The sequence below is a fragment of the Tasmannia lanceolata genome, unplaced genomic scaffold, assembly GCF_043159265.1.
Source record: "Tasmannia lanceolata isolate RefF3 unplaced genomic scaffold, GAP_Taslan_0.1 ptg000015l, whole genome shotgun sequence".
NCBI lineage: Eukaryota > Viridiplantae > Streptophyta > Magnoliopsida > Canellales > Winteraceae > Tasmannia > Tasmannia lanceolata.
The window spans coordinates 56,570,084-56,585,060 of NW_027518692.1; the positions used below are offsets into that span (position 1 = coordinate 56,570,084).

The window sequence follows — 14,977 nt, forward strand, 5'->3', positions numbered from 1 at the left end:
TTTAACCAAATGCCAATGAGAAAACCTTGAGTCCTTCCATTAAACCTCATTTTAGAGTTCTATCCATGTAGCCTCAGTCATCCACACTTACCCCATTTTTATTTGGCAATCTGTCAACAAAGGAGATATGGTTGAAATTTTGAAATAAAAGTGATGTCTGCCGATATCAAAATGGGGAAAAGCTGATATATGCTCTCTTTTACAGTAAATAAATTAAGTTGGCTGATATAGGCAGACCTTGTTTTCTTGATGGACAACCCCTTTCCTTGTCTCAACTCTCAAATCGTATCAGTTTTCTCCTTTCGCTCGTCAAAAGGACCAATCTTTTTAAAATTCAATCAGTACTCAAATTTCAAGACGAAAGGGTATGCCTGCAAAATTCTAAAAATGATTAGGGTTTAAGGTTTAGGGTTTAGAAAGAGTGATATCACAGTCAGCTACTGACAGAGAAAAGGGCTATTATGAGTCATAATATTTGTCAAAAATTGAAAGAATACAAAGTTGAGAATTGTGCTGGCAAGCAAAATCCTAATAAAGACAGAACTACAATTGGATTGCAACAAACTTATACCCTCTTCCCTCTGTCCTCTATTGAATATTAATCTACACTCTTCACCTCTCTGATGAAGGCAATCTCTCCTAATCCTTCCCCACTGTTATGGTGAAGAAATAGAGCTTTAGTACAGCAGCCAGAGCCAATTGCAATAGAAAGATTCCAGCCACAATCAGGAACCAGCTTTCGCCTGCCGATTTGATGTGACTTCGAAGATTAAGGGCGACAAAGGACGCTGACATGAACCCTGCAATACCTGCAATCACCCACCTAAAGATCTCCAGTGGCACAACAGATAGACACTGCAGAAATCATAAAAATTGAAGTAGTCAATCTTACCTGATGTAAAAGCAAAACCCACGAAAATTTCAGCAAGACGACGAAATAAATAAATAAGAGATTACTATCATAACAGAAATAAGACAATCACTATCAGACAATTTCGGTCAATGATGGTCGATTAGGGGTGTGATTCGGGTCGATTTTTTGGATTTTTTGAAAAGAGATTACTATCATAACAACAATAAGAGAGACAATATCAAACAAATTTAGTCAGTGATGGTCAATTAGGGGTGCGACTCGGGTCAATTTTTGGGAATTTTTGTTGAGCTTGTAACATAAAACCTCGGGTTAATTCTAATTCATTTTTTTAGCAAAAGCCCAACCCGACCTGACCCAAATTGCACCCCTACAGTCAATGCCTTCAAACCTTGACTTGTTTAGTGCAAATTCTTTGCCCAAGGTTAACAAAAACTTTATTTATCATCCATATCACAGTCAAATTACCGAGCAAGTTGACTTTCAAGTCCATAATACGGTTCGAGGATAATGTTTAAAAGAACGCATCAACAAAGTTCCTGTGTCTACTTCACAAAATTGCTGTTCATTGAAATTGTGCGCAATCAAGCAAAAGACAGCAAAACCAATTGAGCATCTATAATTGTTTAAAATCAAATATATATGCTGTTGAGAGAGCTAAATTGTGAGAACTTACTGAAGCAGGAATGAATACAAAGAGAGAGTATCCATATAGACACCAAAGCTGGACAAGCCCGGACGGTGCTGAGAAGTATTTAAGAAGAATATACAAGCCAAGGGGAACAATTGTAACATAGCCATAGAACAAACCAGCCGACCATGTAACCAAGTTTATGTCATAGTCCCAATCTTTCTTCTGCAGCTTGTGCGCCAAATAGGTGACAAATGTGCCAATAGCTGCTGCTACAAAAATTAAGGTAGTGCATATCCAGAATGGCCCATACCTGCCAAACACAACACTCATTTATAATCGCATAAAAAGGGTGCAGCATGGCCATAAATCATATTAATAAAGTAATATGCCAACTATCGAAATATTGATATTACGGTGCATGCACGTACACATGCACCCCTGCCCAAATGCATGCATACACGCACATGTATGTATGTGTCTAAAATACATATATGTTCATACATGTATGTGTAGGTATACGAACAAATGTCTATGTGCAATGTCCCATATTATGGAAGCAGGACTGTGTGCTTGTATCCAGAAGGCGAACAAAATGCAGACTATGAAATACCATTTTAAGCAATGGTAAAATTTATTTCACACAGTCACCTAAACTCGAAACAAATATTCATTTATTTCTTACTTCGATTATTTTTGTTAACAATAATGCTTCTAAACAATATCCAATCTCAAAGGAATAATTTCTGAGTGATTGTCAAACCTAATAGGCTGAAAATCAAAATTTTGATTTTGTTACTGCTATTGACTACAAAAGCAAAAGCCAAGCACAGCTAAGACGGCAGGTTTAAGAAAATTAAATAGTGAGACTCTTGAAGCAATTAAACAGTATACAAGATATGCAGATTAATAAAGAACACTTGACCTTTCAAAGGTTTCATAAATAATGAATATACAAAAAAAGGAAAAAGCGTAAGAAAAGAAAAGCAACTTCAAATGTCTTGAGAACATGAATCTGCTTCCAAGCCAAAACCCAAATTTACCTTGCTGTGACTGGATATGAGATCAAACCACATTATGCATGGGGATTCAGGGAAAGTGACCCCCATTTCCACACAAATTGTGGGTTAACACTTAAAAGGTCTCTCTCTCTCTCTCTCTCTCTCTCTCTCTCTCTCTGACACACACACACACACACACACACACACACACACACACACGGGAAACTTATGAAACCTCAAGAGTCAAGATCAAAGGGAAATAAGAAATTGTAAAAACATATAAATCCAAGGGCTCTAGCCATACAGACATCGGAAAAGTAATGCGATCAAAAATTAAAAAGGCTACAAAATTGGGAGTTTTTTTTATCAATATGCAGCACAATCCTATCTAGTACTTTGCAGAATCAGTCCACCACTCTATTGGCATTTCATGGAAGGTGCTCGAGATCGAGACCTGGGCCAATTGACCACACGACCACACGAATCCCATATTGCCAAAATTGTGCATGCTAATTACCTTCGATCTGTGTAGATGGATTCGTGTGTCGGATACGAGGTGTCTGACACGGCAACCCCGAAAAATCTAGAAATGGAGACACGCCGATACACATACTTATGTATAAAATTACTAATCATAATTAGCAACAAAATAAATATGGTATTCATTTAGCAAAGCAGTAAATCTTAGGATTAAACTATAAGTCTCAAAGAAACATTAGATAATCAAATAACAGTGTGTTCATCAATCTATCTTCAGTCTATGCATCGAGAAAGAGACGCCAATAGGATACAATGAATAAAATATTTGAAGAAGTGCTTGTATAGTGTTTTAAGTTTAGGGGAGGAAGGATAACAACAAATATTAGTTTTTTTTAACGGCATCAACAAGTATTAGTTAAAGAATGGTTAATAATAAAATAAGAGTTAATAATAAAAGAAGAGGCAAACACTATGTTTGATAATAAATGGTATTTGACATGAAACAATAATGTCTCGACACGCCCACATTAAGTCTGATAGTTCTAGTAGTACATTTACAAGTGTCAAAAGGAGTGTCAATACAGGTAGACAAGTGCAGACAGGCCGCAGAAAATTCTGTTAACTTGCCAACTTCTCCAAAAGCTTAAGATGTTGGAGAAAGGCATTATTATCTTTTATACTTTTTAACACTCCCCCGCACGTGTGGCCCACTTGGCAAACACGTGGCACATGTGGTCCCACTTTGGGCCGACCATTGCATGTGGGTTTTTGCTATTCGGGAGGTTTGAACTCGAGACCTTTGGCTCTGATACCATGTTAACTTACGAAGTTGGTAAGTTAACAAATTCAAAGCGTCGGCTACATCATAGCTAATTACCAAGGACCAGAACTCAACTTTAATACCGAAGATATGACATTAGAAAAGTCCTCTATCCACATAGGCCCCCCCAACACATTCTTGAAGATACATAGTGATGCAAGGGGATGGTAATTAAATTATAGCAACAAATAAGTGATTAGTCCTAAAAATTAATTAAGTTAATTAGATAGAAATTTCTTACATTTAATTTATTTTAGATTAAGAAATGTACCGAAAAGTCAATAATTCTTTTAATGATGATGATTTTAATTAGTAAAAAACGAGAAAGGGAAAGCCAACAACTGAGGTGGTCAATACAACTGTACAAGAGAAAAGAAAAGAGAAGCCATGCAAACTATATAGAGCCCAGCAAAAACATCAAGAAGGAAGTTGAATATCTCCAGCCGAGTCATATCCACTCCAGCACGGGCCAACTTATCTGCATCAAAATTTTAAAACTCCCCTGAGTCGACTCCTTTTTATTTTTGCCGTGTTCCGCGTTTTTTCCTACAAAGTCAACAAATACTCCTTTGACTCTCCCAAGCTATGACTGCGTCAACCAAGTACTCGAACACATCGTGCCAAGTCGACTAGGATTTTCTTCGGCCGCATTTTGACCGGCATCCGTGTTTTGATCATGGTTTAAAATTTCGGTTTCGGTAACCGTTTCGGACCCCACCGAAAACCGAAATTTCGGCGAAATCCGAAATTTGGTAATTTGGTTCGAAATTCAGGACCGAAATTCCGAAATTTTGGAACACTTTTTTTAAAAATAAATAATGGCATTTAAACGAAATTTCGGACTGAAAAATGGCGAAATTTCGGAAAATTTCGGTTTCGGTCCCCCACCGAAATCTGAAATCTCGGATTTCAGTCGAAATTTAAAACCATGGTTTTGATACACTGATTTGCATCATTATCAGCAGATCTTGCAGATCTTCTCTTCTAACATGCTGGAAAAGAATTGAACACCCCTCAATGCGGTCCAGAATATATGTCTTCAATGGCATCAGTGAAACTCCAAGGGTGAGGACTCCTCTCCAACCACATGATGACATTGAAGGAATCTCCTTCCACGATCACCAGACCCAAATCTCTGCTCTCTATGAGTTTGATACCTTGTGAGACTGCTGATACTTCCGCCTGGTTTGAATCATTGACTCCAATGGGAATGGAAAAGGTCCACCTAGTCAAAGGTATCAAAATTGAGCTTAACATTACCTGGATCAGGAGGTGACCGTCTTCTCGTAGGGGTGATCACCTCACTCCTTAAAGAAAATCTCCCTCCAATGTCGCCTTAAATCACAACTGAAAATAAACTTAAAGCATGACAAAGACTTCACCCACATGATAGAAAGCGATATGACCTTCATGAAAATGTAATACGGGCCTTTAAAAGAGTTTCTGACTATACAAATATTTCTCTCCTTCCAAATGACCCGTGTAGTTGCCAATAATACCACCTTCCATAACCATCTCCGTTTTGTAAGCCAGGGGCAAAGGACCAACAATCCTGTAAATCCGCAAAGCAAGAAGGGAAAACTCATGAAACTCCAAATCTCCTAAGAATGCAACTCCAAACATCATGCACTGAATGAAAATATGATATACAGATTCCTTATCTTCCATAGAGAGGGCGCAATGGTCGACTATTAACATCTCACAGTTACACAGATGGTCCATCGTCATTATCTTGCTTAGAAAAGCAGTCCATCCAAACGTGCATACTCTAGGCTGTGCCGTGATATGACAAATTCCGAAGATCCACGAGAATGGTGAGCTAGGAAAATATGGAGATAGAATGACTTAATGCTAAGGAGTTCCAGATCCAAACCCTTTTGTCGCTCCCTTCTTAATGAAATTGGATTAGATAGTGATCAAGAACGCAGCTACCTTGTCAATCTCTCTACCGAAGAAGTTATGCTCGAAGTTAACCCTTCAAGAGATCTGCCCCCCAATCCACACAACATAATCTTGGATGAAAGTATATTTATTAGAGGCCAAAACAAAAAGATAAGGATACATCTCCATCATAGATGTCTCTCTACACCATCTATTCCTGCAAAATATAATCGTGTCCCTTGTAGAATCTGTATGATCCTCTCTAGAAATTTATGCTTTGGTCTCAGGATATCCCTCAACACTGTCAATCCACTGCTTTTATACTGATCATCAGAGCACCAATTACCTTGGCCAACCCCATAATTGTTCTCTATAACTCGGGTCCAAAGATGACGCTTGTCCTCCCCATTACCTCCACTGTCATTTTCCAAACAAGGCTTTACTCATACCTCTTAGGTTTCGGAAACCTAATCCGCCAGCTTTCAAATGTTTACAAACCTCCTCTCAGCCAACCAGATGGATCTTCCTCTTCTCCTCCGAGTCTCCCCACAGAAAGTTCTTCTAGAGCTGCTCAATATGCTTAATCACTCCTATTAGGCATCTAAAACGCCAGAAGTAGACAGGAAGATTTGCTAGCACCGCCTATATGGGAATGATCCTGCCCCCTAGCGAAATAAGATTTCGCTTCCAAGAGGAAACCCTTTTTTCCAACTTTCAGTAACCGTGTCCCACACCTTGTTCTTAGGTCTCCCCTCGAATAATGGCAACCCTAGATAGCTAGTTGGGAATTGGTCCACAGATCACCCTAGTAAATATGCAAATATATCCCTCTCCTCTGGTGAATGCCAAGCGCCTTCGACTTTCTAAAGTTAGACCTTTGCCCAGTAATCACTTAATAACATCATCGCATGGCTTTAATTTCAACACTTTTTCTTCATCGGCCTTAGTAAAGATTAGGGTATTTTCAACAAACTAAAGGTGGGTGACTTCCAATCAAGCATCCTACTTAGCGCTTTTGCGATTAATGTGAGCAGAAATGGGGATAGCGGGTCACCCTGTCTCAAGCCTCGAGATGATTTGGAAAACCCTTTGGGAGAGCCATTAATCAAAATGGAGAACCAAGCTAAAGAGACACATTTGATCATCTATGGTTGCCACCTAGTTCTAAATCCCATATGACCCAAAAGATAATCCAAGCATTCTCATTCTCCTCTATCATATGCTTATCCATATCCAATTTGCACACTAAGTCCCAACGGTCATTCCTGGAATAGTAATCCACCACCTCATTAGCTATCAAAGCACCATCCAGAATCTGATGCCCATGGATAAAAGCGGATTGGTGAGGAAATGACACTGCAAAAAAAATAAATTAAAAAATCAGCCTATCCACTAAAACTTTAGCCAACACCTTGTAACTACAACTCACTAAACTAATCGGTCGGAAATCCGAAACTTTATCTACGCCAATCAACTTTAGGGATCAACACGGTAAAAGTAGAAAGTACTGCTCGTGCTCTTTATCTAGTATCATCCCATCAAAGACAGCCTTAAACATGGCAAGGAGATCTTCTTTCATTGTTTCCCAACAACACTGGAATAAGGTGAGGCAAAAACCGTCCATCCCTGAAGCACAGTCTCTATCCAAAGAAAACAGACCAGGCCTGATCTCCTCTTTGTCTAAGCGCTTCTCTCAAAAATATCTATCTGAATCACCAATCACACCAAAGTCAACTTGATCAGGTATTAGGCAACCCTCGACCTCTAAAGAGAATAAATCTTTATAGAAACTTCAACCTCCTTGACAATGGCATCCTCCTCGCACCCAAGGTTTTAAATTCCGATTTCGGTTTTGATTTTGATCGCCTCAGAAACGGAAACGTTTTGGTTTTGGATGGACATGAAGGACTTGATTCATTATCCACATGAAGGTACTTCGAGCATTAAAGAGGTCAAATACCATTCAAAAAAAAAGAGGCCAAATATCATCTCTTGAACTTTATTCCACAATGTCGAAGCGTAGCGACGCATTTCGTAGCTACAAACTTGGCACATTGGCTTTCGGGTGTCTCCTTATAATCAAAGAACTTCTCAATGGCACTAAGCCATTCAAGAAACTTCTTGGGTTGTAGACGGCCATGGAAATACAATAATATTGCATCTAAATGTACTAATCACTAAATATCGTTTCATTATAGCAGAAGAGAAAAGGAGAGAATTATTTGAATTTCTCCCAAAATTCTAAGAGAATTGCACATCACTTTTTTTTACTTTCTTTAACAAAGGCACCCATTCAACCCACATATTTTCAATCATACCGCCTCCTTTATGCTTTTTAACAAAGGCACCCATTAAAGCCACATAATTTCAATCCTACCCCCCTCCTTTATGTTTTTTGAATAAAAAAAGTGGACAAAGGCAATAATAATCAGTACGTACTTGGAGGAAAATTACGGAAAGAGTGCTTGAAAGTCGCAAAATTACGGAAAAAGTACCGAAACGGGTACCTGTATATGACAATTACGGAAAAAACTACAAAGATGAGGTATCGATATATGACAATTACGAAATCCTTATGAATTTTTTGAGGATATTATGAATTCAGGACACCTTTAAACATATTTACGAATTCCGGGCACCTGAAGAGGAACAACAAATTATGGAAACCTTTATAGATTGGAGGGCTAGGATCAGCCTATGGAAATGATTTTACGGGCACAACGTATTGATGTTGTGTGCCATCACATGGACAGTTTGGATCAACCTATGATGTGGTCTATACAGTTCTTTGTCGGCCCGTGCATCGCACGGGGTTTTTTACTAGTATATACTATATGACAGAAGAGAAAAGAAGACAATTATTTGAATTTCTCCAAAAATTCTAATAGAATTACACATCACTTTTTTTGACTTTTTTTAGCAAAGGCACCCTTCAACCCACATATTTTCAATCCTACCCCCTCCTTTATGCTTTTTAACAAAGGCACCCATTAAAGCCACATAATTTCAATCCTACCCCCCTCCTTTATGCTTTTGTAATAAAAACTTTTGTAAAAAAAAAAGTGGACAAAGTCACTACGCAAAATTACGGATTGGGTACATATGTTACATAATACTACGGATTTTTGTGAACATATTACATAATACTACGGATTCAGGACGCCTTTCAAAATATTGACGAATTCCGGGCACCTTAAGAGGCACAACATATTATGGAAACCTCTATAGATTGGAGGGCTAGGATCAGCCTATGGAAATGATTTTACGGGCACAACCTATTTCTATTGTGTTCCATCACATGGACGGTTTGGATCAACCTATGATGTGGTCCGTACAGTTCTTTGTCGGCCCGTGCATCGCACGGGGTGTTTTACTAGTATGTGTGTGTGTGTGTGTCGCACAACCCATTTTTCCCTCCACTGTTGGATGGGTTAGGATCATCCTATGGGTTTGATTTTTTGTGGACACCCTATTCAGGTAAGGGACTTTCAAATGAATGGTTTAGATCACCCAAACAATGTAGGCCCCCACTGTATTTAACCCGACCGAGTAGATAAGCTTAGCTACAAGACCGAGTAGCAACACTTTTCCGATATATATATATATATATATATATATATATATATATATATATATATATATATATATATATATAGAGAGAGAGAGAGAGAGAGAGGAAAGTGTTGGTGAGCTTAAGCTCACCAAACTTATGGTGAGCTTAAGCGCCCCAATCACATGGGTCCCACATTTTCTGTGGTGATCCAAACCATTCATTTGCAATGCCCTATCATAGATAGGGTGTGTACCAAAAATCAGCTCCATAGGATCATCCTAACCCATCCATTTGTGGAGGACAAAAATGGGCAGATTTGTGGACAAATAATGTCTGTCCATTTTGACCTCTACAAATGGATGGGTTAGGATGATCCTATGGAGCTGATTTTTGGTACACACCCCATCTATGTAAGGGCCTTTCAAATGAATGCTTTGGATCATCCTAACAAAGTAGGCCCCAATGTGATTGGGCGCTTAAGCTCACCATAAGTTTGGTGAGCTTAAGCTCACCAACACTTTCCTCATATATATATATATATATATATATATATATATATATATATATATATATATAGAGAGAGAGAGAGAGAGAGAGAGAGTATAATTACACAACATATGGAAAAAGTGAGGTATACTAAAAGCTCATATGTTGGTAATCTAATATGCAAATTAAGATAAAACAATGTAATATGATCTTCTTTTTTTCTTCACAGAGGTGTGATTCATCAACTAGACATATTGCATCTAAATGTAATGATCACTAAATATATACCTTTCTTCTTCACTAAATATATAATTTATATGAAAATCCATCAAGCAGATTTCTGCCACACACCTCACTATATACATAAGTATAATTACATAGCAGATGAAAACGGTGAGGTATATTAAAACCTTATATGTTGGTAAACTAATATGAAAATTAAGATTAAAAAATAATCTTACATGCAAATACAATAATACTGCATCTAACATACTAATCACTAAATATACACTTTTTATGAAGAGCGAATTATAAAATGAACTCCTCTGTATTTGTGGTGCGCCCCCCCCCCCCCCCCCCCCCCCACACACACACACACGCACGCACACAATTTGCCCGAGTCTTTATGATTGCTAAGTGCTTGCCTGTGTACATAGTAATCCCCTAGCAAGAGGGATAAGGAAGGCTGTTATATAATATATAATGGCAATAACAATAATAACAGAAGTGCAAAGGGTATTTCTATTTTAATAAAAAGAAAATTATCATCAGAGTGACTATAGAGAGATTGGTTAGAAAGAAGCAAATATTAAGTATTCATGACAAAGCAACAGTCAACGGATAAAACATTGGGTACAGTAAAGCAGAAAAATAAACACCAAAGCAACTATTAATTCTTACATTTACTCAGATTGAAACAGGAGCGTATTCATGACAAGGCAACAGTCAGGGGATAAACATGTTAATCAATCAATGAAAAATCCAAGTATACTATGGTAATACAACAAACTTACAAGTCTGGATTGTCAGCTGTTTTTTCAGAAAAGCTTCCTTTAAATGGAAAAAGTGAGTCTTTAATCCTTTCCAAGACATCTGAAGTGTCTACGTCGAAGTATGGCTTGTAAGCTGCAACTGTGAATGTTCGCATCCAACCAGTTGGCTGTGATTCTTCAGAACTACCAGGAGCTGGTTTGGAGAATGTATCTGTAGATCATCCAATTTGAATTCACAGTTACAACAAAAAACTAAAAGTTGAAAGAATAACTGCATATGTTAAACTTAGCAACAAATAATAGTCATAAATCATATAGTTATGTAACTTTCATTAATGAATCAAACACCATATTTTTGAAAAATCAAATAACAGGACATATGTGGAGAGGAATGGAGAGATACGTTGACTTTGGTACCCTCCTATCCCCAAGTCATACCCAGAAACCAGATTTTTAATCCATGGTGGTGATCTTTTTTTGGTTGATTTTACTACAACCCTCTATCCTATCTTTAATCAGTTCTTACGTTGCTTTGTAATAAATCTTTAGTCTAATGACTAGAGTAACCAAACTCTTTAGAAAGACTTACTTAGGGTTTTTCTCGAATAAGTTACAAAATTTCTACTAAAAAGGTAAAATTGTTAGAACAGAGGCATAAGTTACCTAATATGCAATTCTAATCTTGCTGTACCCTCCCTTGCTAATGCATCTACCGATTCATTCACCTCAAAATTCATAAAAATAATCTTGATATACCCTCCCTCGCTCATGTATCTACCAATTCCTTCACCTCAAAATGCATACAGATAAGAAATGACAACTCTTCACCATTAATCAAATCTACAATTTAGTCAATTGTATGGGCTAATCCTTCATGGATTGGATTGACAACCAAAGCAAATCCTAGTCAATTCGACACGATGCGGCCAAGTACTCGCTCGAAGTGGTCATAACTCGAGAAAATCAACGGATTTTATGTTCATTTCGTAAGGCAAAATGTGAAGTAGGACAAAAACCGGGTTAAAAGGGCGTCGAATTGGGCGAGTCGGCGATTGATGCTGGATGTGTTGAAATAGTGATCCATAGGACCATGGGGGAATCCATAATATAATCCCAACAAAGGAGCTAAATACACCCACCACAAACAAGGTTAAGAGAAAAAACTGCCTTCCTGGTCTGCCATGAAAGAAGAAAGGTGGGAGTCAATGGCCAGATTAATATGCTAATCAAATCCAATACGCATTAATCTTTTAGTTAATTCATTTTTTATGTCTTCTTTCTTTTGTGGCAAACTAACAGAGAGGAGGTGTACCATGAACCAGGTTCGCAGTTTGTCCCTGCTTTTTGCAAACTCTAGTATCAGAGAAAACATACTACACAAATTTTTTATTTTATGACATAGGGTATCCCGACTAATCCCTATGGATGCACGCAATCACATTATAAGAGATAAATGAGTGTCTTTCATCTCTTTTTTATTTCCTATGGGTCATCCAAAGTCGGGTACAAAACATCCAAGGAAGTGAGAAGCAAAAATGTTCTGATAAAGACGTTCTTCAGTAATATCATCATGACTCTCGAAATCATGTGCGGTAGCAATACCAAACCAAATACGACGAGTACTGAGGCGTTCTATACCATTTAGGTATTATTAGCGTTCTATACCATTTGGTCACAAACAGAATGTTAAGAAAGATAAGGAATGACCACATATTGAACAGAAAAAAAAAAAAAACTCGTATCACCACATAGTGATTCCTAAAAGCACATGCCTTGCAATTGTAATGGACCAAAGTTAAATTATTAAATAACGAGACAACAGCAGAAGATAATGGAGACCGTACGTACGTTTTCGCGTTGTAGAAATTCAGGATCTGCAATAGTTTCCAAGAACTGCTTAAATTTTTTTTACTTATTGGCGAGACGTATATATGTGTCATCCTTTGCAAAATCTTAGGTCTAAACATCAGATCTCTATCAATATTATAGAAAAATAAAAAAGAAAACAAAAGGACTAAAAAGAAATGCATAAATACCATCCGCATCGCGAGGAGGGCGAAAGGCTCCAGAGATCTTCCCCTGAGCTTCGGAAGGGGGAAATGTTTGAAGAGTCGAGTCTGAATCCATAAAAAAAAATCGTCAAACAGATGAATGAATAGAAATTCCAAAAGAAGATTACGAAATCAAGAAAACGGAGTTCTGTTTGACGGAGAATAAGAAAGCAAAACCCTAACCTGTGAATTTGACGGAGACATGATCTGGACCTGAGACCGCCTACAAAAACGTAAATCAATGAGGTGAGATCTTTCAGTAGAAGAAGAAGAAAAAAAAGATCAAATGAAAGGAGGGGGGGATTACAGGTACAGATTCGGAGATCTTTTGGTTGTCGAGACTTGTGTAGCCGCTCGACATCATCTTTTCTTCGGATTAAGATCCAAAGGTTTTTTTTTCTCTCTTCAGACACAGCTCTCTCTTTTCTTCTCTTCTCAGCAATAGCTCTCTCTCTCTCAACAAACCCCTCTTTTTATCTCTCTCTCTCTCTCTCGCTCTCGCTCTCTCCACCAAGTCACCGACCTTATTTTCGGGTCTTAACCAAAAACTTTTATAATAATCGCCCCTATTTTTTCTACTCTCGCCCCTTTAAATTAGAGCTTTTATTCGGTAAACTCAAAACTCACAGTACGCGAAAGGGAAAACAAAGTCGGGATCACTTGCTGGGCCTCGATCAGACCAGACAAACGGGTGGGCATTTCACCCAACCCGTATGGGTCCGGGTGGTACGGACCTGACCTGCACCCCTCTCTCATGGGCGGGTGGACACGCAGGTCATTGAGTTGCTGATACATCAATGATAGAATCATTTTTTATTGGACCAAAAAAAACGTCCTCCCGTAGATATGAAAGAAGATGGGCAAGAAATAAAATACGATGATCCAAATGGTCTTTTTCCTAGTTTTCAACATTGACGTCACGCTTTGTCTTCTTTTATTAGCTTTCAAAGTGAAAACTTCTTTTATAGGACCTAAACATGATTCCTCGGTTTTTACGGGCACCCACCCGGCCCGGCCCAATTTTGATGGGACCCATACTGGCCCAGACCCGTAAATTACGGGAGGGCTAGGTGGACCCGCAGGTCTGGGTCACTTTTTTCCAGCTCTAGCTGTGATGCGGATAGGATGTGCCCGAAAAATCTTTTCCGTATAACAATCCGGGTCGGGCCCAACCCGAGATGTAGATAATGATCATATTAGGGATGCAATTTGGGTCAGGCCAACCCATTCGGCTTGGGTTGAGAAGAATTTCAAGGCATAGCCTATGCTTGTTGGGCCCCCAACAAATGAAAGGTTTAGACCACCCAAATACATTGACCCCTCTCTAGTCTATTTAGGACTAGTCTTTAACGCTAGAGGGGGATGTCCCAAGTAAGAAAAAAGGGTGAATATATCATTTCCCATTTTTTTTATTACCTATGGATCTCGACTACTCAGTGACACTGGAAGCTCTCTGCCATGGGAGGAGACTCCAGACACATGAAGATGGTATAACTAGGTGATATAATACTAATAATTCATTTTCCAATCTAAACGCTAGACTAAAAAGAGATTAGGGCCCGTTTGGAGACCTCATATTTTGTATTTGGATATGGAATTGAGTTTTGCAAAATGAATAGATCAGCCAGCTCATTTTGACCGGGTCACTTTTTGCCAGGTCTACAAATCACAGTGCAAAAAGGGCTGCAAATGTGAGAAATCCAAATCAAAATCTTCTCCGCATCCAAACGGGCCCTTAGGGTGTGTTTGGATTGCTGCAATCACGTGCTAGAATCGACATCCTATTTGATTCTGCCTGATTCCAGCATTTGGTTAAAAAAATGAATGGAATCAGGGGATGAAAACTGAGGAAAAAAGTTGGAATCTTTTTTCAGCCTTGAGAGTCGTATTCTGATTCAACTCCGGTAGGAATGAAATTTTTATTATAATTTTTTAATTAAATTTTTTATTTTATTTTTTCATTCCGATTGCAGATTCGGATACCTGATTCCAGCAATCCAAATGCAGCCTTGTGGTCTTAATGATTTATCTTCTCATGGCATGCATTTATTGCAAGCAAGACATATACCTCAACAAGCTTTGCTGTACTCCCTTTAAAAGTGTAAATTTGATTAGTAGTAAAAGTCATGGCATGTCCTTCTTGGGTCCATGTTCTCTTTCTCTTCTCTTCTCCTTCTGGAAAATTAACTAATTGAGAGTTTTCAGAGAATA

At 38.3% G+C, this 14,977-nt stretch overlaps 1 protein-coding gene across 1 annotated transcript; it reads right to left on the reverse strand.

The window, feature by feature from the left end:
• Positions 1 to 441: 441 nt before the first annotated feature.
• LOC143892578 (uncharacterized) lies at positions 442 to 13,256 on the reverse strand. The gene is made up of 6 exons (XM_077397302.1): positions 13,074 to 13,256; positions 12,950 to 12,989; positions 12,752 to 12,832; positions 10,737 to 10,926; positions 1,548 to 1,815; positions 442 to 855 (listed from the first exon to the last, which is right to left on the reverse strand). Exons 1-6 carry the CDS (start codon positions 13,128 to 13,130, stop codon positions 640 to 642), a joined length of 852 nt encoding a protein of 283 aa, XP_077253417.1. The 5' UTR covers positions 13,131 to 13,256; the 3' UTR covers positions 442 to 639.
• Positions 13,257 to 14,977: the final 1,721 nt, after the last annotated feature.

Bases quoted from the DNA above. Each gene is read 5' to 3' on its own strand.
- LOC143892578 (XM_077397302.1), bottom strand. From the start codon at position 13,130: ATGATGTCGAGCGGCTACACAAGTCTCGACAACCAAAAGATCTCCGAA. The intron at 10,927-12,751 runs GTATTTATGCAT...GATGATCTACAG, and splicing joins CCCTCCTCGCGATGCGGATG to ATACATTCTCCAAACCAGCT. The intron at 856-1,547 runs GTAAGTTCTCAC...TGATTTCTGCAG, and splicing joins TTGTATTCATTCCTGCTTCA to TGTCTATCTGTTGTGCCACT.